Source organism: Petromyzon marinus, chromosome 74, assembly GCF_048934315.1.
Source record: "Petromyzon marinus isolate PM22_M1 ecotype Great Lakes invasive population chromosome 74, UKy_Petmar_22M1.pri1.0, whole genome shotgun sequence".
Lineage (NCBI taxonomy): Eukaryota > Metazoa > Chordata > Hyperoartia > Petromyzontiformes > Petromyzontidae > Petromyzon > Petromyzon marinus.
Window position 1 is genome coordinate 11,582,224 of NC_133740.1, and position 25,137 is coordinate 11,607,360.

The window sequence follows — 25,137 nt, forward strand, 5'->3', positions numbered from 1 at the left end:
ATATAATTTAGCATGTAACTGGGGGATTAGCATGATGTTGGTGTGAGGGATTAGCACCACGGAGAGCGACGAGCTTTGTTCAGACGGACGAATCCATCTATGTACGGAACGGAGGAGGGGGGAGAGGAGTTTACATATCAACAGTAAATTAGCATGTAACTGGGGGATTAGCATGATGTTAGTATGAGGGATTAACACCACGGAGAGCGACGAGCTTTGTTCAGACGTTCGGAACGGAGGGTGGAGATAAAATCATAAAAATAATAATAACAGAATAAAATTCTCACGACGTTTCGGCCACAACACAAGTAGCCTTCCTCAGGTGAAGAAACAGGACTGTCCGGAAGACAGCGCTTGAGTTCGGACAGTCCTGTTTCTTCACCTGAGGAAGGCTACTTGTGTTGTGGCCAAAACGTCGAGAGAATTTTATTCTGTTATTATTTATTTCATTATGTTATCTATCTCCATTCTACGTGACTTTACTGAAAGAACCCAGAAGATGAATCCCTGCAGTCACGAAAGCTTTAAATCGAAAAAAATGTTTCCTTAATAATAACACTGTAACACGATTTTTGTTCCTGGGTAGTAAGTGTTGTTTCCTTATTGCTTATGCCTCAAAAGTACAGAGCATGGATATTATTCTCCACAAACTTTGCTTTTGTGACCAGGACTTTAAGTGAAGGAACAAACGCGCACCACGTGTTCTCATTGGCACCACGTGTTCTCATTGGCACCACGTGTTCTCATTGGCACCACGTGGTCTCATGGCACCACGTGTTCTCATTGGCACCACGTGTTCTCATTGACACCACGTGTTCTTTACATACTCTTTGGTTCTATTCGGTAAAGTCACGTAGGTAAAAAAATAAAACAACAAAAATCACGACGTTTCCGCCACAACACAAGCGGCCTTCATCAGGCCCTCGAGACAGTCCGGTCCCTTCACCTGATGAAGGCCGCTTGTGTTGTGGCCGAAACGTCGTGATTTTTGTTATTTTATTTTTTTACCTACGTGACTTTACCGAATAGAACCAAAGAGTATGGATCCTTGCAGTCACGAACGCTTCAAATCTAGAACCATCGTGTTTCTCGTTGACACTACGTGTTTCTCGTTGAAAATAGCCAAATTTCAAAATATCACTGTCCTGGTCACAAAAGCAAAGTTTGTGGGGAATAATAATAGCCATTCTCTGTAATTTTGAGGCGTAAGCAATTCGAAAATAACACTTACTATCCAGGAATAACACAAATGTCGCGAGTGTAATTATTACACCAACGTCTCTAGATGGCAGCACCACGCCCAGCAAGTCGCGCCTCGCCGTCTCAACCGCATCCGGGCGACTGTACTTGTTCACGATGACTTAGTGTTCGGGTGACGACGACTACATCAATAATAATAATAGTTGTTGTTATTAAAGTTGATGCCACGTGTTAGTCGCGGTAACAATGAATGGCGACTCTGAGTTGTTGTTGTTGGGCTACTAAGATGGACGCTTGGTAACGCGCTGCCGGTGGAGACGGAGTCGCCGTATGAGGAGACGTGAGGGCAGACCTCGCCCTGGGGCAGACGAGGGGGCAACAACAAGAAGACCCACCACAACAACAACAACGAGACCCACCACAACAACAACAACGACGGGACCCACCACCACCACAACAACAACGACAACAGCGGCGAGCCCACCACCACCACGACTGTCGATGGCGTGCAAGGCGGCTCCCTGCTGCAGGAGGGCGGCGGGGGCGCTGGCGGTGATCGTGGCCGTGAGTGGTAGGGGCTGCTGCTGGTTGTGTTGTTAGTGGTGGTGGTAGTGGTGGTGGTTGTGTGGTTGTATTTGGGATGGTTGTCTTAATGGTGGTGGTGGTTGTAGTGTTTATGGTGGTGGTTGTAGTGTTTATGGTGGTTGTGGTTGTAGTGTTTATGGTGGTGGTGGTTGTAGTGTTTATGGTGGTGGTGGTTGTAGTGTTTATGGTGGTGGTGGTGGTTGTAGTGTTTATGGTGGTGGTTGTGGTTGTAGTGTTTATGGTGGTGGTTGTAGTGTTTATGGTGGTGGTTGTGGTTGTAGTGTTTGTGGTGGTGGTTGTTGTGGTTGTAGTGTTTATGGTGGTGGTGGTTGTAGTGTTTATGGTGGTGGTGGTGGTTGTCGTGTTTATGGTGGTTGTTGTGGTTGTAGTGTTTATGGTGGTTGTTGTGGTTGTAGTTTTTATGGTGGTGGTTGTGGTTGTAGTGTTTATGGTGGTGGTGGTTGTAGTGTTTGTGGTGGTGGTTGTAGTGTTTGTGGTGGTGGTTGTGGTTGTAGTGTTTGTGGTGGTGGTTGTGGTTGTAGTGTTTGTGGTGGTGGTTGTGGTTGTAGTGTTTATGGTGGTGGTTGTGGTTGTAGTGTTTGTGGTGGTTGTTGTGGTTGTAGTGTTTGTGGTGGTTGTTGTGGTTGTAGTGTTTGTGGTGGTTGTTGTGGTTGTAGTGTTTGTGGTGGTTGTGGTTGTAGTGTTTATGGTGGTTGTGTTTATGGTGGTTGTGGTTGTAGTGTTTGTGGAAGTTGTGGTGTTTGTGGTGGTGGTTGTGGTTGTAGTGTTCATGGTGGTGGTTGTAGTGTTTATGGTGGTGGTTGTAGTGTTTATGGTGGTTGTTGTGGTTGTAGTGTTTATGGTGGTGGTGGTTGTCGTGTTTATGGTAGTTGTTGTGGTTGTATTGTTTATGGTGGTGGTTGTGGTTGTAGTGTTTGTGGTGGTGGTTGTGTTTATGGTGGTGGTTGTAGTTGTAGTGTTTGTGGTGGTGGTTGTAGTGTTTATGGTGGTTGTGGTTGTAGTGTTTATGGTGGTGGTTGTAGTGTTTGAGGTGGTGGTTGTTGTGGTTGTAGTGTTTATGGTGGTTGTAGTGTTTATGGTGGTGGTTGTGGTTGTAGTGTTTGTGGTGGTTGTTGTGGTTGTAGTGTTTGTGGTGGTTGTTGTGTTTGTGGTGGTTGTAGTGTTTGTGGTGGTTGTTGTGGTTGTAGTGTTTATGGTGGTTGTGGTTGTAGTGTTTGTGGTGGTTGTGGTTGTAGTGTTTATGGTGGTTGTTGTGGTTGTAGTGTTTGTGGTGGTTGTTGTGGTTGTAGTGTTTGTGGTGGTTGTTGTGGTTGTAGTGTTTGTGATGGTTGTTGTGGTTGTAGTGGTGGTTGTGGTTGTAGTGTTTATGGTGGTTGTGGTTGTAGTGTTTATGGTGGTTGTGGTTGTAGTGTTTGTGGCAGTTGTGGTGTTTGTGGTGGTGGTTGTGGTTGTAGTGTTTATGGTGGTGGTTGTAGTGTTTATGGTGGTGGTTGTAGTGTTTATGGTGGTTGTTGTGGTTGTAGTGTTTATGGTGGTGGTGGTGGTTGTCGTGTTTATGGTGGTTGTTGTGGTTGTATTGTTTATGGTGGTTGTGGTTGTAGTGTTTGTGGTGGTGGTTGTGTTTATGGTGGTGGTTGTGGTTGTAGTGTTTGTGGTGGTGGTTGTAGTGTTTATGGTGGTTGTGGTTGTAGTGTTTATGGTGGTGGTTGTAGTGTTTGTGGTGGTGGTTGTGGTTGTAGTGTTTGTGGTGGTGGTGGTTGTTGTGGTTGTAGTGTTTATGGTGGTTGTAGTGTTTATGGTGATGGTGGTTGTGGTGGTTGTAGTGTTTATGGTGGTGGTGGTTGTAGTGTTTATGGTGGTTGTGGTGTTAATGGTGGTTGTTGTGGTTGTAGTGTTTATGGTGGTGATGCTTGTGGTGGTTGTAGTGTTTATGGTGGTGGTTGTGGTGGTTGTAGTGTTTAAGGTGGTGGTGGTTGTGGTGGTTGTAGTGTTTAAGGTGGTGGTGGTTGTGGTGGTTGTAGTGTTTAAGGTGGTGGTGGTGGTTGTGGTGGTTGTAGTGTTTGTGGTGGTAGTTATGGTGGGTTTGGTGGTGGTTGTTGTGCTCTGGTTTTGTTGGTGTTTTGGTTGTCGCAGTGACCAGTTGTGGGTTGTGATTGGCGGTGTAGTCTTGGTTGTTTTTGTGGTGGTTGCTGTTGTGGTTGCCGTTGTGGTCAGTCATCGGTGGTCTGCTATTGATGAGGTTGTGTGGGGGTGTACATTTGGAGCTGTGGCGACCCAAGTTCGATTCCCTCTCACAGCCAACATCGGTGATGAATACCGAACCGGTCCTGGGTCTTCCACCCAAGTCGACTCAGCGGTGTACAGTATAAACATCACCACTGGGGAGACAAAGGCGGCCGGGCGTAATCCTGGCCAGACAACCCCATCGTGTGCCGTGCCGGCCTTGATAGGTGCTGCTCGTTAACAGCACTTGCCCAAACTACCCATTAAAAGTACACGGGGGATCTTTGTCTTTGCAGCTGCTGGTGGTCAGCCTCCTTCTCCTCCCTGTGGTTCGGCGTGGCTCGGCCTGGCTCATTGCCAAGGCAACGGGAAGACCGCTACCGGGGCAGCACTCGGTCGTCATGATCACGTGCCCTACGGAGGCTGTGGCGCGCGACATGGCACGGTGAGGTGGCACAGAGAGACACCCATCATTGATGACAGCCATAGACGTACCGAAACATCCAAAGACTTGGAGACACCCATTGACGTACAGGGACACCCATAGACTTACAGAGACACCTATTGACTTACAGAGACACCCAAAGATTTACAGAGACACCCATAGACTTAGAGTAGCATAAGGCTCGCTTAGAGACCCATGGACTCTCATAGATACCCATAGACTGGCATAGAGAATCACGGGGTCATGTAGAAACCCACAGACGTGCAGAGAGAAGTCAAGACTTGCATAGCACCCATATATACCCCCATAGACTTGCATAGAGAAGTAACAAAGACTTGCATGGAAACCCACAGAATCTTCAAACTTTCATCAAGAGAAGCCTACAGACTACCATACAAACTCGTACAATTACTTAGAGAAAGATATCCTCGCTTGGAATGCGATCGTGGCACCCGGCATTGAAATGTGGGCTCAGTGCTGTAACCAGGATATGAGCCACAATGCGGCAATGTTCATTTTAGCAGCAAATGGCTTTGACTTGGCTACACTGTCCCAGGAGGTCAAAGGTCTCAGGATCTAGCAGGGCAAAGCTGCGTACCTGCAGTGGCTCGGCCAGAACCTTGCAGCGCTGGGACCGTGGACGCCCGATCACTCGCTCCTTAACTCACCGACTCGTTTATCCACTCACTGGCTCGCTTGTCGACTCGCGTGGAGTCCCCAGGGACTCGCATGGAGATCCACGCCGGCCGCATGCGCCACTGGGCATGTGTGCGTGCACGTGGGGAGCGGTTGTGTGGCGGTTAGCGCGCTGCGCTTTGAACCCGGCGACCCGAGTTCGATTCATGCTCGCGAACCAACCCAGTGACGATTATCTGCACCAGTTCTGGGCCTCCCCTAGGTTGACTGAGTCTCAAATGAGTACCTGGTGCAGTGTGTAAACATTGCCACTGGCGAGACAAATGCGGCTGGGTGTGGTGCCGGACACCCATCCCCTCGTGTGCCGTTCTGGCCATCATAGGTACTCGCTAACAGCACTTGCCCCAACAGTCTGCTAAAGGCTACTCAGGGATGTTTGTCTTTTGCACGTGTGTGTGTGTGTGCGTGTGCAAGCAGTTCATTGGTGGAGAGGCGCTTGGCTGCTTGTGTCAGCATCATCCCTAAGATCACTTCCTTGTGAGTGTGTGCGGAGTGTTCATCATGTAACACAGCCACCATACACACAGGCACCACATCACATACACACAACCACCACACTACATACACACAGTCACCACACTACATACACACAGTCACCACACTACATACACACAGTCACCACACTACATACACACAGTCACCACACCACATACACACAGTCACCACACCACATACACACAGTCACCACACCACATACACACAGCCACCACACTACATACACACAGTCACCACATACACACAGGCACCACACCACATACACACAGCCACCACACCACATACACACAGCCACCACACTACATACACACAGTCACCACACTACATACACACAGTCACCACACTACATACACACAGTCACTACACTACATACACACATTCACCACACCACTTACACACAGTCACCACACCACTTACACACAGTCACCACACCACATACACACAGTCACCACACCACATACACACAGTCACCACACTACATACACACAGTCACCACACTACATACACACAGTCACCACACTACATACAAACATTCACCACACCACTTACACACAGCCACCACACCACATACACACAGTCACCACACCACATACACACAGTCACCACACTACATACACACAGTCACCACACCACATACACACAGTCACCACACTACATACACACAGTCACCACACTACATACACACAGTCACCACATCACATACACACAGTCATCACAGCACATACACACAGCCACCACACTACATACACACAGCCACCACACTACATACACACAGTCACCACATACACACAGCCACCACACTACATACACACAGCCACCACACTACATACACACAGTCACCACACCTCGTACACACAGTCACCACATACACACAGCCACCACACCACATACACACAGCCACCACACTACATACACACAGTCACCACATACACACAGGCACCACACCACATACACACAGCCACCACACCACATACACACAGCCACCACACCACATACACACAGCCACCACACTACATACACACAGTCACCACACTACATACACACAGTCACCACACTACATACACACAGTCACTACACTACATACACACATTCACCACACCACTTACACACAGTCACCACACCACTTACACACAGTCACCACACCACATACACACAGTCACCACACCACATACACACAGTCACCACACTACATACACACAGTCACCACACTACATACACACAGTCACCACACTACATACAAACATTCACCACACCACTTACACACAGCCACCACACCACATACACACAGTCACCACACCACATACACACAGTCACCACACTACATACACACAGTCACCACACCACATACACACAGTCACCACACTACATACACACAGTCACCACACTACATACACACAGTCACCACACCACATACACACAGTCATCACAGCACATACACACAGCCACCACACTACATACACAGCCACCACACTACATACACACAGTCACCACATACACACAGCCACCACACTACATACACACAGCCACCACACTACATACACACAGTCACCACACCTCGTACACACAGTCACCACATACACACAGCCACCACACCACATACACACAGCCACCACACCACATACACACAGTCACCACACCACATACACACAGTCACCACACTACATACACACAGTCACCACACCACATACACACAGTCACCACACCACGTACACACAGTCACCACACCACGTACACACAGTCACCACACCACATACACACAGTCACCACACTACATACACACAGTCACCACACTACATACACACAGCCACCACACTATATACACACAGTCACCACACCGCTTACACACAGCCACCTCACTACATACACACAGTCACCACACTACATACACACAGTCACCACACTACACACAGTCACCACACTACATACACACAGCCACCACACCACATACTGACACACACGTGCGTGCGTGCGTGTGTGTTATTGTCCCCATTTGTCGTCACAGCTTCCACTGGGAGGGCCGCGTGGAGGAGCAAGGAGAGTTTCTTCTGGTACGGAGGACCGGGGGTGTGGAGGGAGGAATGGGACAGGGCAGGGTAGGGGACCAAGAGACAAAGTGGGGGAGGGGGTGGGCACAGGAGGAACAGGAGAGCAGAGGGGGCTTCCTAACTTCGGAAGGAAGAGCATTCCAGACGGCCGCAGAAGCGCTTCTGAAAGCGCGCGATGCGGTGGCCGCTTTTGTTCAATGGCCGGCCAAATGCCTCTGCTGCGAAGTTGACCGGAGTTCACGCGATGATGGTTTATCCTCCTTCAGCTTCATCCAAATTTCAGCTGAACCGAACTTGGATTCCAGACCGGGAGTCTCAAGGCCAAACTTGGCCTCAACCATTTCGACTGAGGTCAGTGTCTAGGCTTGACTCTCTCTAAATCTGGCTCCACACTTGAGCGATCAGTCATTGTGTAGCCAAAATCGCTCTACTCAAAACAGCGCAACCACAGTTTGCTCGCGACTGCTTAGTCCACTTCTGGGGGGAGTAGTTGCACAACAAGAAAGTGTCTGGCTGTGGCTATAAAGTGTCTGGCTGTGGGTAAAAAGTGCATCTGGTCACGCCACTTACAGCAGAGCTCCACCCCTGGCCTGGTTGGCTCCACTCCCTCCCCATTCGCCCCCCGCGCGGAGATTGTGACGAGCAATGGTAGCTGTGCGAAATATCGCCGTGTGCTGAGGAAACCAGTCACTACAAATCGCTGAGCGTATCGACGCTTAGGGGTCGAGTCCGTCTCTCCCGCGAGCAGCAAACGGTTGCGGACGAGTCCACATGTAAGTGGTCTCGTTGTGTGCAACATGGTTGCGCAACAGAGTTGTGCATTTGCGCCACCAAGTTGCAAGTTGCGCAACCGATTGGTGCGGTGTGAACCCGCCAGGCCCACACCGCCAAGGCCAAGGCCAGAGACGAGAGCGGAGACGACGATTTGGAGCCGGCCTCAAGGCCATGGACCAGTTGGGCTGAGGTCTCACAAATGAGTGGGACCCTCCTGAACGGGAGCTGTCAGGCTCAGTGAGGGTCTGCTGGGTGTGTCCTCTCTGTGCCGAGCAGGTGGTGAAGACCAGCAGCAGCCTGGTGCCTTCACTTGAAGAGCATGTGCGGTGGGTACAAAACAAAGACAAAGGTCCCCTGTGTAGCCTTTAACAAACTGTTGGTGCAAGTGCTGTTAGTGAGCAGCACTTTAGAAGGTCGGCACGGCGCACGATGGGGTGGGTGGCCAGCACCACCGTGCCCTGTTGAGTCGACCTAGGGAATCGAACTCGTTTTGCCAGGTTCGTAGTATAGTGCGCTAACTGCTACATTACCGTTCCCCACATACACGAGCACACATTACACACTCGTACATGTGTGTGTGCGTGTATCCACAGACATACACAATGCACACAGGCATACGCGTTTAGTGAGGCACTCAGAGACACTAATAGTAGGAGGCACTCTATTACAGCCTTCACAGGTGCAAGGAGTAACTACACTATGGTCAGGACAGTTAACAGGCTGCCTGACCATCAACGCCGAAGAGGTGAAGACGGTGACCAAGACTCCAGCAGCACGACGGTTCCACTCCAAACAACAGCCCCGAACCTTGCTCAGGGGTCCCCCTTTTATCCACCCAGCGTGGCCTCGCTCCGCCCTCTGCCACGCCCCCCTTCTAGAACCTACTAGAAGGTTCCCACATCCCTTTCTCCGGCTGATCACGTGACCTGCTGGCAGACAGGGCTGCTGCAACAGCAGATCCCCTTCTCTGCCAGCAACCAGCGCTACACGCCATAGTCACCCATTCCATGTCACCACACATGCATACACATAGATGTATGCACGTTTATGTGCATCATACACATAAATGAATGCACGTGCAACTACAAATACACGTTGACCCACACGGACACACGCGTGCGCATGTTTATGAGTGTGCATATGTCGTCTCATTCAGTAAACCCATAGCACCTGGGTCTGTCCCGTGACCTGCCAACAGAGAGCCTTCGACACTTCACGTGTCCTCCAAGTGCACTTAGCCTGGCACTTAGTGTCTTGACGTCACCTCCACTTAGCTGTGACCGGAGGTTGTTGTTGTTGAGACGTTGCTGGCCACATCGCTCCTGTGAACACCTTGACGGCTTCATAACAGGTGCCAGCTATAACAGCACTTGCCCCGTAAATCTCTGTGTAGGCTACACAGGGATCTTTTTTTGTCTCTGTGCAGGGCCTCCCACCCATATGAAGTCCCGGAGGTCATAGGTCTCAAGATCGAGCAGGGCAGCGCTGCGTACCTACAGTGGATTGACCAGAGCCTTGCAGCGCCGTGACCAGGGACACTCGCTCACTCACTCACTCGTTCACCCACTGGCTCACTCGCACATGGAGTCGATCACTCATTTGTTCATTCACTACTCGTGTGGTCTGTCACTCGTTCACTCACTCTCTTAGCCACTCTCACTTGATCGTTCACTCGGACGCGTGCTCGCTCTGTGCGTGCTCACTGAAGTTATCAATCAATCACTCGACTGCTCACTATCTGTGATGCTGTATGCGGTGTAATGACGGATAGAATTAGATTAATTAGATTCCTATGAACACCGCACACATTGAAGAGCACGACAATTGTTGATTTGTGTTTATGACATGCGAATGTTGTGCGCATTTAACATTTAGGCTAGAGGAGTGACAAATTATATAAACGAGATGGAACAAAAACGATCATTTGCAACCGAGGTAGGAAACGTAGATAATTAACAATTTTATTAAAAAAATATTCCTGGCCTCGAATCGTGAAAATCATTGAATGTCCTTGGGAGGGTGAATTCTTACATAAATAGCACCCTCGCTCCTGTGCCCGCTCGGCCACACCCTCGCTCCTGTGCCCGCTCGGCCACACTCTCGTTCGGCCACACGCCCGCTCGGCCACACGCCCGCTCGGCCACACGCTCGCTCGGCCACACTCTCGCTCGGCCACACTCTCACATGGCCACACGCTCGCTCGGCCACACGCCCGCTCGGCCACACGCCCGCTCGGCCACACGCCCGCTCGGCCACACGCCCGCTCGGCCACACGCCCGCTCGGCCACACTCTCACATGGCCACACTCTCACATGGCCACACGCTCGCTCGGCCACACGCCCGCTCGGCCACACGCCCGCTCGGCCACACGCCCGCTCGGCCACACGCCCGCTCGGCCACACTCTCGCTCGGCCACACTCCCGCTCGGCCACACGCCCGCTCGGCCACACGCCCGCTCGGCCACACTCTCACTCGGCCACTCTCGAGCACTCTCCTGCTCAGGCTCGCGCTCTCCCACGCACAAGGTCAGCGACTCGCTCACAAACTCACTCGGTTACAAAATCGCTCGGCCTCAAACCCGCACTTTTACTCGATAAACTCGCTCGCCTACAGTCTGACTCGCTCACTCACATGCTCACCCGTGCACTTGTTCGCATCACTCGCCCACACAAGAACTCGAATGCACACTCATGCACACACAACAATGGCTCTGCCTTAGGTGCCTGGGTACAGCTGCTCCCACTTGGAGTTTCCGGGATACTGTGACCATGCCGAAGTTACCTCCATTAATGAGGTGGGGGTGTGGGGGGCGGGTTTTCTGTCACCTCGTCACCGCTCCAGTTCGGCTGTTCCTCTCCTCACTTTGTGCCTCTGCGTTTCGATGCGGTTAACCATATCTGCACGATGACTCGGCGTTACGGCGCTCTGGTGGCGAGATGTTGGCTACCTCGCCGGGTATACAAGTCGGTTCGTTCTTGACCCTGATGCCTGCTGTATATTTGGAGTTTCAGTGTCTCCCTGTGGTTGCGTGGATTTTTCTCTGGGTCCTCCGGTTTTTCCCTCCACATTTAGAAACATGCGATTAGAGTATTTGGCTGCTATACATTTCCACGTGATAAGCGACTGGATTGAGCTATCATTTGTGATAGCCAGTTCGCTTCTGAAAATGAGCTGCATGGCTCAGTGGGTCTTACCTGGTAAAATAAAAAAATGGGATAGTTAGCAGTGAGCTCCTCCTTGGCTTTCCCAGCCTAAGCATTCACATAGACATAATTTTTCCACTGACAACCGCTGCCGTGCACGCGTTGTCCCATGCTTGGTTCCTGAGCCGCGATTGGATAGCTTTGACACGGCTTGGTAGAATGCCAGTGGGAAACCGTCTGTACCACGCCGGGCCCGTGTTGACATGGTTCAGATGTACAAGTGGATGAGGGGTGTGAGCGTCTTCCAGGGGAGCAGGTGTGTGGCACCAGGCCTGCATTACCATCACCATCGTCAGCCATGATCAATCTGCAGCTGGATGAAGGGCTCCCCAATCTGTTGTCCTCTCTAAACCGCTATCCCAGAACCGGAGCTACATTTTTGCCGTGTTAGTCTGGGTCGGCGTACAAAGAAAAATCCGTGCGCCGCACGCCATATCCACTACACATCTCGCGATGAGCTGTTGCCACTGCTAGTCACGTGCCACCTACGACAGTCTCCCAGCGACTCGGAAAATAATCGTTGAGAAGTGAATCCCCACTGCTGAACTTGTGCCTCTGCACTGCTGGTTCATGAATCAGTGGGCGTGAGAGTGGTTATCCATTGTGATGATGACAAATCCGTTATGCTGTTGTAAATGTCTGTAAATGTAGATATGATGGTATGTGTAAGCCCATTACCAAATCATCTGGAATGCACCCGATATCGTATCTGCGTAGCTAAGCACACTTCTTGAGCCTGGATTGTGCTTGGATGGGCGACCGTCAGGCATGGCAGGTTGCCATCGGCATTTGTAGCGATAGGCTGCAGAAGGTATTGCAACAATGACGTCCATTGCTGTACTGAACTTCTATGCTCCCTACGCCTTTGCAAATTCCGCACCGACCAGCGTCGGGATTCCACCTTGTGTGGTCATAACCGAGGTTTGAAATTGCAGTCGGGTGACCCTACACGAGCGGCGAGGTGTGGGCAGGCCATCATCTAGCAGTAGATTGGAAAAAGGTGGCTCTGCCTTCTTCTACGTGTGCACGTGTTACATGGCACTGGAAATACAAAACCCCGGTGTGGAGTTCTCCGCCAGTCCGATCCGGAGCCACGGGTCACCCCCGTGCGTCCCTCTGTTCTCCGCATAGGGATCGTGCGTCTTCAGGGATCGATGTGAGTTTGAATGAAGACCGCAAAATAATATTTTTTTATTTTTAACCCTCTTGTGTACTTTGTATTTTCTCGCTCATTTTGTCACAATTGTGCTCGCGTCGTCGTGAATCAAAGAATCCATTCGGATCACTCGCAGAGAAGTACGACTCTCCCTGTGTTAGAGAACGACCCACTGAAGTAGCCATCACAGAGCTACTTTTTGCGATGCCGGGATAACGTGACCTCCGGTCGACGCAGGAGAGAGTCGCGAGTTCTCCAACCCACTCGCCCTCTACAAGAGTAATGCTCATCGAATGACGGTCGCAACGTTATTTAATTCTCCGAGCTGGAATATAGGCGTTAATTTTAATGCAAATAACAAACATTTTATTCAATGTTTTTTTTTTTTAAATGTGCAATTATTGGGGAACCGGGCTGAGACCATCAATTCGCTGCACTTGAGAACACGGACGCTTTGGTTCTTTCGGTAAAGTCACGTCGGTTGATTACGTTAAACATTACAATTACCACATGCTATAAACCATACCATTGACCGACGCGTGAAAGGTATTAAGAGGCATTGCCAGCGAATGGACTGCAGTCTGAAGGGTCACCGTAAAATGCAATCAATTAAGAACCGAAATGGTTGTAATGTTTAACAATTCACAAGGCAATGTATAGTATCGTAATTGTATCGTGAATATACAGCATTGTGGTATATGGTAGGGTTGATAGAATAAGACAGTGTAATGTTACAAGTCTAATACTTTATCGTCTAAAGTATAGGGTAGTGTACAGTAACGCATTGTAGAATTCAAAGGTGGAATTTTGTCTATGGATATGATATTATGCCATGTAGTTTAGATTGGAAGGTATAATATTGTACTGCATAGTAGTCCAGTTTATAACAGAGTGACAACGCAACACAGGATACAGCAGCGCACCTTGGCTGCTCTTTAACCTTCTCTGTCTGCCCAGCCTCCACCCTGCTCCGATCCGGTGGTGGTGCTGGGTGACTTGCTCATTCATGTTCATTCTGCCCACACAGCTTAAAAGACGCAATCCATGCTTGGCAATGTTCATTCGAGCGCTGGCTTCTGGACAGTCCTGTTCATTCACCTGAAGAAGGCTACTTGTGTTGTGGCCGAAACGTCGTGAGAATTTTTATTATGTTTTATTATTATCTTTATTATTATTTTGTTTCCACTCTACGTGACTTTACCGAAAGAACCAAGAAGAAGAAGAAACAAAACACCAGCTTTATAGCTAATCGGGTTCCTCCTGTATAATTAGATAGTCTGATTCAGTTCCTCGGCTGCCACATCGGCGTGGATTCATCCTCCCATCGCGGATGATCCAAAGCCCACGCACTGAAAACGACGTTGCGGCTGAGCGGACCCTTTGGCCTGACCTTGACCTGACCGTTGGCCTGACCTTTGGTCTGACCCTGACCTTTGGCCTGACCTTTGGCCTGCCCTTGACCTAACCCCCCCCCCGCGACCTGAACCCCCCTCCATGCGTCCGTGCCACGAGTCAACGGCGCCCTCTATCGGCGGGCTGCGGCAGGGTCGGGGCGACGCGTCCCGTTGCTGAGCGCGCGTCGACCCCCCCCCCTCCTCCCCCTCCTCCCCCCTCCTCCTCCTCCGTGCGCGGCAGCAATGAGCCGCCCAGGGTAACCCGCTCCTTCGCCACCCCCGCCGCCGCCGCGACGTTTCGCATCGTTGCCCTGCTCCGCGAAAACGTCGATTTTAAGTCGTTGGTGACATCGGCGCTGCCTGACCAGACGACGGCGACGACACGGCACGAGTACGGGGGGTGGGTGGGTGGGTGGTGGGGAGACGGGGAGGCTAGGGCTGACGCGGGCGGAGGCTTCCGCCGGCCGGAAGTCGATCGAGTCCCGCAGCGCGGCTAGGCAAGCGCGAGGCTCGCCGATTTGGTAGTAGGCCGCGATGGCCCGAGGCGCCGTTTCCAGGGCGGCCATTCGCAAGCTGCTGTTTGGCGGACACTTCTTGCAGGTGAATCAATCACGGGCCGCGCTCTTCGGCGTCGTCGTCTTCGGCGTCGTCGTCGTCGTCTCTCCCTTTCCCTGGTGGCTTTATCGGCGACCTTTGATTTTGTCGCTGCGGTTCACAGTGCCCAGAGAAAGGAACGAGATACGGTTGCGGTGATGGTTGCGGTTGTCATGGACGTTGCACTGTGGTTGTGACGAGGTGGTTGGATGGTCGGTGGTGGTGGTTGTTGTTGTGTTACAGCACAGAGGTTGTGACGAGGTGGTGGTTGTTGTGTTGTTACAGCACAGAGGTTGTGACGAGGTGGTTGGTGGTGGTGGTGGTTGTTGCTGTTCTGTTGTTACAGCATAGAGGTTGTGACGAGGTGGTGGTGGTTGTTGTTGTTAGAGCACAGAGGTTGTGATTGTTGGTGGTTGCGTTGTCGCACCGTGGTGAGAGGTGATTGCGTTGCAATGCGGTTTATGACGGGGAGGTTGTGAGGTGGTGGTGGTGGTTGTGGTGATTGCGATGGCTCTTGTTGTTGTTGTTGTGTTCCACATTGAGAGAGGAGGTGGTGGTGGTGATTATTGCATTGCACGGTGATTGGGAGTGAGAGGCGTCAGGTGGTTGTGCTGTTTTGTTGCGCAGTGATTTCCCTCCACATAATTTGGGTTTAATGTCTACACAAATATTGACACACCAATATATATTTATTTATATATTTGCTTCCTCATTTGACGGCACGGACTGCGATGATTTACGGCGGTCGACTGCGCAGGCTGGGGAAAGAGACCGCGGCGATCTGGTGATTGATTACATGTTGGGTGAGCTAGAGGGTGGAGTGGTTGACTCCACAGGGTGAGTGGTTGACTCCACATGGTGAGTGGTTGACTCCACATGGTCAGTGGTTGACTCCAGGGTGAGTGGTTGACTCCACAGGATGGAGTGGTTGACTCCACAGGGTGAGTGGTTGACTCCACAGGGTGAGTGGATGACTCCACATGGTGAGTGGTTGACTCCACAGGGTGAGTGGTTTACTCCACAGGGTGGAGTGGTTGACTCCACAGGGTGAGTGGTTGACTCCACAGGGTGAGTGGTTAACTCCACAGGGTGAGTGGTAGACTCCACATGGTGAGTGGTTGACTCCACAGGGTGAGTGGTTGACTCCACAGGGTGAGTGGTTGACTCCACAGGGTGAGTGGTTGACTCTAGGGTGAGTGGTTGACTCCACAGGGTGAGTAGATGGCTCTAGGGTGAGTGGTAGACTCTAGGGTGAGTGGTTGACTCCACATGGTGAGTGGTTGACTCCACAGGGTGAGTGGTTGACTCTACATGGTGAGTGGTTGACTCCACATGGTGAGTGGTTGATTCCACAGGGTGAGTGGTTGACTCCACAGGGTGAGTGGTTGACTCTAGGGTGAGTGGTTGACTCCACAGGGTGAGTGGTAGACTCTAGGGTGAGTGGTTGACTCCACATGGTGAGTGGTTGACTCCACAGGGTGAGTGGTTGACTCCACAGGGTGAGTGGATGACTCTAGGGTGAGTGGTAGACTCTAGGGTGAGTGGTTGACTCCACATGGTGAGTGGTTGACTCCACAGGGTGAGTGGTTGACTCCACAGGGTGAGTGGTTGACTCCACAGGGTGAATGGTTGACTCCACAGGGTGAGTGGTTGACTCCACAGGGTGAGTGGTTGACTCTAGGGTGAGTGGTTGACTCTAGGGTGAGTGGTTGACTCCACAGGGTGAGTGGTTGACTCCACAGGGTGAGTGGTTGACTCTAGGGTGAGTGGTTGACTCTAGGGTGAGTGGTTGACTCCACAGGATGAGTGGTTGACTCTAGGGTGAGTGGTTGACTCCACAGGGTGAGTGGATGACTCTAGGGTGAGTGGTAGACTCTAGGGTGAGTGGTTGACTCCACATGGTGAGTGGTTGACTCCACATGGTGAGTGGTTGACTCCACATGGTGAGTGGTTGACTCCACAGGGTGAGTGGTTGACTCTAGGGTGAGTGGTTGACTCCACAGGGTGAGTTGTTGACTCCACAGGGTGAGTTGTTGACTCCACAGGGTGAGTGGTTGACTCCACAGGGTGAGTGGTTGACTCTAGGGTGAGTGGTTGACTCCACATGGTGGGTGGTTGACTCCACATGGTGAGTGGTTGACTACCCAGGGTGAGTGGTTGACTCTAGGGTGAGTGGTAGACTCTAGGGTGAGTGGTTGACTCCACAGGGTGAGTGGTTGACTTCACAGGGTGAGTGGTTGACTCCACAGGGTGAGTGGTTGACTCCACAGGGCGAGTGGTTGACTCCACATGGTGAGTGGTTGACTCCACAGGGTGAGTGGTTGACTCCACATGGTGAGTGGTTGACTCCACAGGGTGAGTGGTTGACTCCACATGGTGAGTGGTTGACTCCACAGGGTGAGTGGTTTACTCCACATGGTGAGTGGTTGACTCCACAGGGTGAGTGGTTGACTCCACAGGGTGAGTGGTTGACTCCACAGGGTGAGTGGTCGACTCCACAGGGTGAGTGGTTGACTCCACAGAGTGAGTGGTTGACTCCACAGTGTGAGTGGTCGACTCCACAGGGTGAGTGGTTGACTCCACAGGGTGAGTGATTGACTCGACAGGGTGAGTGGTTGACTCCACAGGGTGAGTGGTTGACTCTAGATGGTGAGTGGTTGACTCCACAGGGTGAGTGGTTGACTCCACATGGTGAGTGGATGACTCCACAGGGCGACTGGTAGACTCCACAGGGTGAGTGGTTGACTCCACATGGTGAGTGGATGACTCCACAGGGTGAATGGTTGACTCCACAGGGTGAGTGGTTGACTCCACAGGGTGAGTGGTTGACTCCACAGGGTGAGTGTATGTCGGGCAATTATGGTTGTGGTTATTTTGATGATTGCGGTGGGCTTGGTAATTTTGGTTGTCATGGTTGTGATTACATTGTCGGATTTGGTTTTGGTTGTTAATGGTGGTTGTCGTGGTTGTGCGGTTGTCATGGCGGCTGTCGTCATTATGGTGGCTGATTGTTGTTGTCGTGGTTGTTGTGTGAGTGCTGGTTGTAGCTATCATGTGTGCTGCATGTTGAACTTCTTTCGCAACGTACGTAGCCAGCCGTGCTAATTGGAGGTGTGGGGGAAGGACAACAAACTGAACCTCTCATAATTAAGGTTTTTGGGTTAGATCGCATTATTTATAAATGTGTCGTAACCCTCCACCACTCGACACGGCCAATCAGCAAAAAAAAAGTGTCACGTTGACAAATAATTCACTACTTTAGCCCACCGGTGTGTTGAAGAGTGAATCCACAACGTTTACAGTTTGTGGATTCACTCTTCAACACACCGGTGGGCTAAAGTAGTGAATTATTTGTCTTTTGTCAACGTGACACATTTTTTTTGCTGATTGGCCGTGTCGGGTGGTGGAGGGTTACGACACATTTATAAATAACGCGATCTAAACCAAAAACCTTAATTATGAATAATATTGCGCGCGAAAGCCTACGTGTTAAACTGACGGACCTCTGTCTCTGTGTGATACTTGATTCCCCGGGCTCCGAGTGAGGAACCTCTTCATGGTTGTAGCTGGGCGTGCTGGTGTCTGCTGTCTCAGCGACTCCGTTGCTGTCTGCAATTCCCCGTGTCACCTTGTGTCTCTGTAGACTCGATTCCCTGGGCTCCGAGTGAAGCACCTCTTCCTCGTGTGGCTGGGCGTGCTGGTGGGGAGCTGGGTGCTCTACATGCAATACTCCTCCTACACGGAGCTGTGCCGTGGGGCCGTCTGCAAGATCATGGTGGTGAGACAAGGGGGTGGAGCGGGGTGGACGAAGGTGGAGCCGAGTTGATGCAGGGTTACTGTTTTGACGTAACCGCTCATTAGCTATATTCTTAGCTCTTTCGGTAAAGTCACGTTGAAGGGAAACAATAAAATGATAAAATATGTATAAAACAATAAAAATTCTCACGACGTTTCGACCATTACACAAACGGTCGTCATCAGGTGTGTCGGTTCACATTAATTTATTTATTTTTAAACGGTGTATTTATAAAAAACGTCAGCGCCACGTGCAGCAATTTGGCAGTTTATTTAGAAGGACTAGTCCATATGTATGTATGCTGGATACACACATTTTCAAATATGATTTGTAACTTTGAGCCTTACCTGTGAATCGATAGTTCAATGTTCATGCCATTCTATTGAGCGCTACTGTGTCTGTTATCTTGGTGTGGTCTGGGACTGTTTAATTGTTGTTTTTGCTCGGTCGACCTATCCTTCAGTGAGTACCTGGTGCGGTGTGTAAACATCAGTGCTCTGGAGGCAAAGGTTGCTGGCCTTGGTGCTAGCCACACCACCCCCTTCGTGTGTCGTGCCAGTCTTCATCAGTTTTCGCGAACAGCACTTGCCCCAGCAGTCTATTCACGGCTACAAGGGGCATCTGTTTTTGTGTGTGCGCGTGGGGAGCGGTAGTTCAACGGTTAGCGCACTGTGCTACGAACCCAGCGACCCGAATTCGATTCCAGCTCACGGCCTACACCAGTGACGATTATTTGAATCTGTCCTGGGCCTCCCCTAGGTCGACTCAGCGGCATGTAAAAATATCGCCACTGGGGAGACAAAGGCGGCCGGGCGTGGTGCTGGCCACCCACCCCCGTGTACTGCACCGGTCTTCACAGGTGCAACTCGCTGACAGCACTTGCCCCAGCAGTCTGTTAAGGCTACACGGTGGGGGCGTCTTTGTGTGTGTGCAGTGTGATCAGTACAAGAAGGGAATAATAGCGGGATCGGCCTGCAGTGCCCTGTGTGAAGAGAAGACGCTGCAATTCCAGCGCTGTCTGTCGACTCACCCCACTCGCCAGGTGAGCCTCGCTCTCGCACCGCCCTCTGGCATCGCTGCTGCGTGGCAGCGGAGGAGGTGGTGCCGGCAGAGTGAGCGTGTCTTACCCCCTGGCGGCAGCAGCATGTTGGCGAGAGGGGCGCCACGGTGGCGAGATGTTAACTAACTCGCCTGGTGTACAGGAGGCCTTAATACGGTGCTCGCCAACAACACTTGCGGTGCGTGCAGGGTTGTGTGTGATGCGGGGGCGGTATGTGGAGCGGTGTTTTCGGTGCGGTGCATGTACGGTGCACGTGCGGTGTGGCACACGTGTGTGCGGTACACGTGTGCAGTACACGTGTGGGGTGCGGTACACGTGTGGGATGTGGTACGCGTGTGTGCGGTACACGTGTGCGGTACGTGTGCGGTACACGTGTGGGGTGTGGTACACGTGTGGGGTGTGGTACATGTGTGTGGTACGTGTGTGCAGTACGCGTGTGTGGTACGCGTGTGCAGTACGCGTGTGCGGTACACGTGTGCGGTACACGTGTGCGGTACACGTGTGGGGTGTTGTGTGTGGAGTGCGGTACGTGTGTGCGGTATGCGTGTGCGGTACGTGTGTGTGGTACACGTGTGGGGTGTGGTACGCGTGTGCGGTACGTATGCGGTACACGTGTGTGGTGTGGTACGTGTGTGTGGTACGTGTGTGCGGTACACGTGTGGGGTGTGGTACGTGTGTGCGGTACACGTGTGGGGTGTGGTACGTGTGTGCGGTACACGTGTGTGGTACACGTGTGCGGTACACGTGTGGGGTGTGGTACGTGTGTGCGGTACACGTGTGCGGTACACGTGTGGGGTGTGGTACGTGTGTGCGGTACACGTGTGGGGTGTGGTACGTGTGTGCGGTACGCGTGTGGGGTGTGGTACGTGTGCGGTACGCGTGTGGGGTGTGGTACGTGTGTGCGGTACGTGTGTGGGGTGTGGTACGCGTGTGCGGTACGCGTGTGCGGTACGCGTGTGCGGTACGCGTGTGCGGTACACGTGTGCGGTACACGTGTGGGGTGTGGTACGTGTGTGCGGTACACGTGTGCGGTACACGTGTGGGGTGTGGTACGTGTGTGCGGTACACGTGTGCGGTACACGTGTGGGGTGTGGTACGTGTGTGCGGTACACGTGTGCGGTACACGTGTGGGGTGTGGTACGTGTGTGCGGTACACGTGTGCGGTGCGGTACGCGTGTGGTGGCAGGTGTACACGGGCCGCTGGGGCAAGGCGGACGTGGTGATCAAGTGTGGACTGGAGGAGGCGTTCCGCCTGGACCTGGAGCCCGACTCGTCCCCGCGACGCGAGCTCGTCCTCTTTGACAAGCCCATCAAAGGCACCTCCATGGACGAGTTCAAGGAGATGCTGCTGCACTTCCTGCAGGTGAACCGTGCCAGGCGCAGTGCAGCAGGTGCTAGCCGCGTTGGCGCATGGCGACTCCCGACCCCCTTCCACCCCCACCCACTGGCAAAACGAAGCGTGCTTTAGGGCTAAGAGGAACAGGAGCCGAGCTCGTAGCAGCTGCAAGGGGGTCGCGTAAATCGTTCACGTATGGCATCGTACCACCGTCCTCCCCACCACCCTCGCCTCCATCCTCACCACCATCATCATCACAGCGATCATTGTGTTGAGTATCATTATGATTGTCATAACAGTAATTTTGATCGTCGTCATCATCATCGGTGTCAGCGTGATCGTCGGCAATGTCATCGTCATCATCATCAGCTCTCCCGTCGAATCCCCCTTATCTTCTCCACCCTCTCCCCCATTAAAGGCAAAGATCACCCCGTATAGCCATCATAGACTTGTTGGACAAGTACTGATAGCGTGCAGCACCTACGAAGGCTGAGACAACATACCAGCGGGGTAGGTGGCCAGCACCACGCACAACCACCTTTACCTCCCCAATGGCGATGTTTAAATACCGCACTAGCTACTCGTTTGAGACTGTCGGCTCAGGCAGGCGCAGGACCCCGGTTCACGTAACCGTCACCGGCGTCGGCTCGTGTCGCCGCTTATCGTAGCGCTGACCGCTCCGCTGCGCCACCGCTCCCCACCGCCACCGCTCCCCCCTTCCCCGCAGACCAAGCTGGGCAACCAGCCGAGCCTGCCGGAGCTGGTGTCCCACCTCATCGCGCTGGCCGACGTCAACCGGGACGGCAAGGTGTCCCTGGCCGAGGCCAAGTCGGCGTGGGCGCTGCTCCAGCGCAACGACTTCCTGCTGATGGTGGTGCTGCGCGAGCGCGAGCACGCGCCGCGCCTGCTCGGCTTCTGCGGCGACACCTACGTGACGGAGCGCGTCGGCGTCACGCGCCTCTACGGCGTCGTGCCGCCGTGGCCGCTGGCGTCGGTCGTGCCGGCGTGGCTGAGCCGCGCGGCCGAGCGCGCCCTGCTGGCGCCGCCGTGGGCCCTGCGCGCCAAGGTGTCCATCGGCCTGCTCGAGTTCACCGAGGAGGTGTTCCACGGCGCGTACGGCTCGTTCCACGTGTGCGAGGCCGGGCCCGCCGCCTTCGGCCACAACGAGCGGCACGACGCGCGGCTCCTCGACCTCGGCGCCGTCGTGCCGGAGGTGGCGCTGCGCGCGGCGTTGGCGGCGCGCCGCTGCGACTCCAACGAGGACTGCGTCGTGGGCAGCGACTGCCGCGCCGCCTGCGACCGTCTGGCACGCCGCTGCTCGCCCGACGCCATCCAGCCCAACCTGCCCAAGGTGTGCGCCCTGCTCGCCGAGTACCTGCTGGCGGGGTGCCCGGCCGACATCGCCGCCGAGCTGCGGCGCCAGCTGGCCGTGTGCACCAGCCTGCGCGGCTCGGCCAACACCATGGAGGTGCACCACTCGCTGGTGCTCAACAACCTCAAGGCCCTGCTCTGGAAGCAGATCTCCAACGCCAAGGAGGCGTGACGGCGCCGGCGGCGGCGGCGGCGAAGAAGCGCCGGCGGTGGCGAGGGCCAACGCCGCTGTCGGCACGGTGACGGTGTTGGCGACGTCGTCGGCACCACTGCCTACCACGCGAGATTCGCAGGAACTGAAAATATTAACGCGACGAGTAAATTAAGCGGAGTAACGAGCAAGCCGCAAGAACATAACGACGGCCACGTCAACCGCGGTGGCGGAAGGAGCGGTGCCTGCAGGTTGGGGTGGCGCGCGAGAGACGAGACAAGCGCCGACCATCCGATCGTGAACAAAACGTGGAGCCTACAAAAATGTGAAGGCATATGGGCGTTTCAGGACAGAAAGGGAGTCTGTACGATGGGCTGGTCCCACTGATCGGCTGGTGCCAGTCCTAGCAGCTGACATCACTTGTCAGCTGGTGCCACTGATCAGCTGGCGCCAGTCCAAGCAGCCAGTGCTACTGAACACCTGCCAGTCCGAGCAGTTGGCATCACATCTGTCAGCTGGTGCTATAGGATTCAGGGGGGTGGGGGGGGGGGTGGAGGACGTCGATGTGTGAGCGCGTTGTTGTTGCTGTTGTCGAGGGGTGCGATGGCAAGTTCGGAGATATTTAGTTGAACCACTTAGCGATGGATTTGCACTTGAGAAATCAGCTCATCGCCTTCCCCCTCAACTGACGACGATAGGACGAAGCTCCCAAAGACGCGACGGTGGCTCTGAACCGACGAAGATTAGCAACCAGTGGTGGACTCTCCCCCGACGATGTCTATCGAAGTCGCCGTTCAGAACCAAACATCAGCGAGGATCCCTCCTCGCCTCATCCCATCCCGTAGCGTGTCCCACATAGTAGCGAGCTTGCAGCTACTCTCTGCAGCAACAGCAGCAGTACCAACAGCTTTGTAAGCAGCAGCAGAAGAGCAAATGAAGAGAGAAATTGAAAGCGCAGCAGGGAGTGCAGGTCAAGAGCCTCGGGCATTGGCACGTAATTGCTGACTGAATATCCCCCCCCCCTCCGATTGTCTGGTTAAATATTGCAGCAGGGCGGGATGTGACAATAGCCACAGCCTATAGCGAGGTATACTGGACGTGGTGTGCCGGGCATGGAAATGTTTTCTGGGTCACCTATCCAGCTGAAATGAATACCCTTACAACTCTGTGCTTCTAATTTGTGTGTGCGCTAAGGCTGTGTAGGGAGCATTGAGTGTAGCGGTTAGTGCGCTGCAATACGAACCCGGCGGCCCAAGTTCAATACCCGCTCAAGGCCAACATCGGTGATAACGATTATCTGGTCTTGGGCTTCCCCTCGGTCGACTCAGCCTCAAATGATTACCTGATGCGGTGTGTAAAAATTGCCACCGGGGAGACAGGCGGTCGGGCGTGGTGCTGGCCACCCACCCCCCTGATACGCTGTTGCGGCCTTTATCGGTGCTGCTCGCGAATAGCACTTGCCCCAACAGTCTGTGAAGGCCATGCGGGGGATGTCTTTTTTTGGCACGAACAGGCCCCCTCGTGGAACGTGACCCCCCCCAACCCCCGCCCAAGCGGTGACCCTTGCTCTGTACTCTGGCAACTGTCGCTCACGCCCAATTGGCTGGTGGAAGTTTCGTGGGGGCTGGTTTGCAAAGAACCGGCAGCAGTCTTGTATGTTGAACTTCATAGCCAACCGGTGCTCTTTGGAGGTGCAGCAGGGTGAGAGGTCAAACTCAATTTCAAAGGCAGTTCTCAAGATATGGGGATGTGGAGACCGTAGGGAAATCTCTGCCAAGTTTCCACGATCACGAGACTACTTTGCAAGGATGGGCCACGGCCGTACAGGTCACTTTCTCCTGAACTGCGATGCAGCTTCTTCGTCCCTCTGCACATGGATTGTGGCACAGATGGACTGCAACAATGAGCGACTGGTGGGCAACAACTGCTTTGGTGGATCTTGTTCTCCACAACCCTCCTGCCACCCCCCTCACATGGTCCGCATTTACAAAAGTTCCCATCTCCAATTTTAACTGGGGGGGCTCCATGGATGTGTGAAAGTGAAAATCCACTGCAAGGAACCACCACCGTCCCCACCCACCGTGAGATTGTTGAGTTTTATATTTTGTGCTCGTTTGAAGTGCTTCAATGCCACTGTAGTTAAGGGGCACATGGGTGCCACCACCAGTCACGGCGGCATTTGGCAGGAGCGAGGCAGCTTGACCACTGCGATGCAGGTTGTGTAACGTGTACAGTTGCAAGCCCTGCTGCGTCCCATACTTGATCATAAATATTTATTGAGCTTTTTGTTTAAGCCCTCTACCTCCCACCACCACCGTGTAACCCCTCACACTCTGGGGTAGGCTGGTAAAGCCCCACACTGGGCACTGTCCACCCCCAGGGTAGCCCTCCCCCACAGCTGCAGTTTACACTTCACCTTTTGCACCATTTTGTCCACTAGCCAAGGGAGTCCACCCCCTGATGGACAGTGCAGGGAACAAGGCTAGGCTGATGTTGAATTCCTTTACCAGTGGGTGAGCAGGGTGGGGGTGGGCTGCTCCATGTGTGCAATAGGCATCAAAATAAAACAAGCCACTTAAAACCCAGCTCAGG

General features: G+C 53.0%; 1 protein-coding gene across 4 annotated transcripts; it reads left to right on the top strand.

Moving 5' to 3' along the window:
• The first annotated feature begins 933 nt into the window (after positions 1 to 933).
• On the top strand, positions 934 to 25,130 carry LOC116957461 (divergent protein kinase domain 1B-like). 4 transcript variants are annotated; one of them, XM_032979622.2, is made up of 8 exons: positions 934 to 1,771; positions 4,326 to 4,474; positions 5,588 to 5,647; positions 7,668 to 7,713; positions 18,475 to 18,609; positions 19,562 to 19,669; positions 20,874 to 21,050; positions 21,751 to 25,130. In XM_032979622.2, the coding sequence occupies exons 2-8, from the start codon at positions 4,431 to 4,433 to the stop codon at positions 22,564 to 22,566; spliced, it is 1,386 nt and encodes a 461-aa protein (XP_032835513.1). In that variant the 5' UTR covers positions 934 to 1,771; positions 4,326 to 4,430; the 3' UTR covers positions 22,567 to 25,130. The 4 variants fall into 4 exon arrangements, with proteins under 4 accessions (XP_032835513.1, XP_032835512.2, XP_075912250.1 ...); XM_032979621.2 differs by having other exon boundaries at positions 934 to 1,764; XM_076056135.1 differs by lacking the exons at positions 934 to 1,771; positions 4,326 to 4,474; positions 5,588 to 5,647; positions 7,668 to 7,713 and adding an exon at positions 8,786 to 8,810.
• The last annotated feature ends 7 nt before the right edge of the window (positions 25,131 to 25,137 follow it).

Coding starts and splice junctions, on each gene's coding strand:
- LOC116957461 (XM_032979621.2), top strand. CDS start 1,531: ATGAGGAGACGTGAGGGCAGACCTCGCCCTGGGGCAGACGAGGGGGCA. Junction 4,475..5,587: donor GTGGCGCGCGACATGGCACG/GTGAGGTGGCAC, acceptor GTGTGCAAGCAG/TTCATTGGTGGAGAGGCGCT. Junction 5,648..7,667: donor ATCCCTAAGATCACTTCCTT/GTGAGTGTGTGC, acceptor TTGTCGTCACAG/CTTCCACTGGGAGGGCCGCG.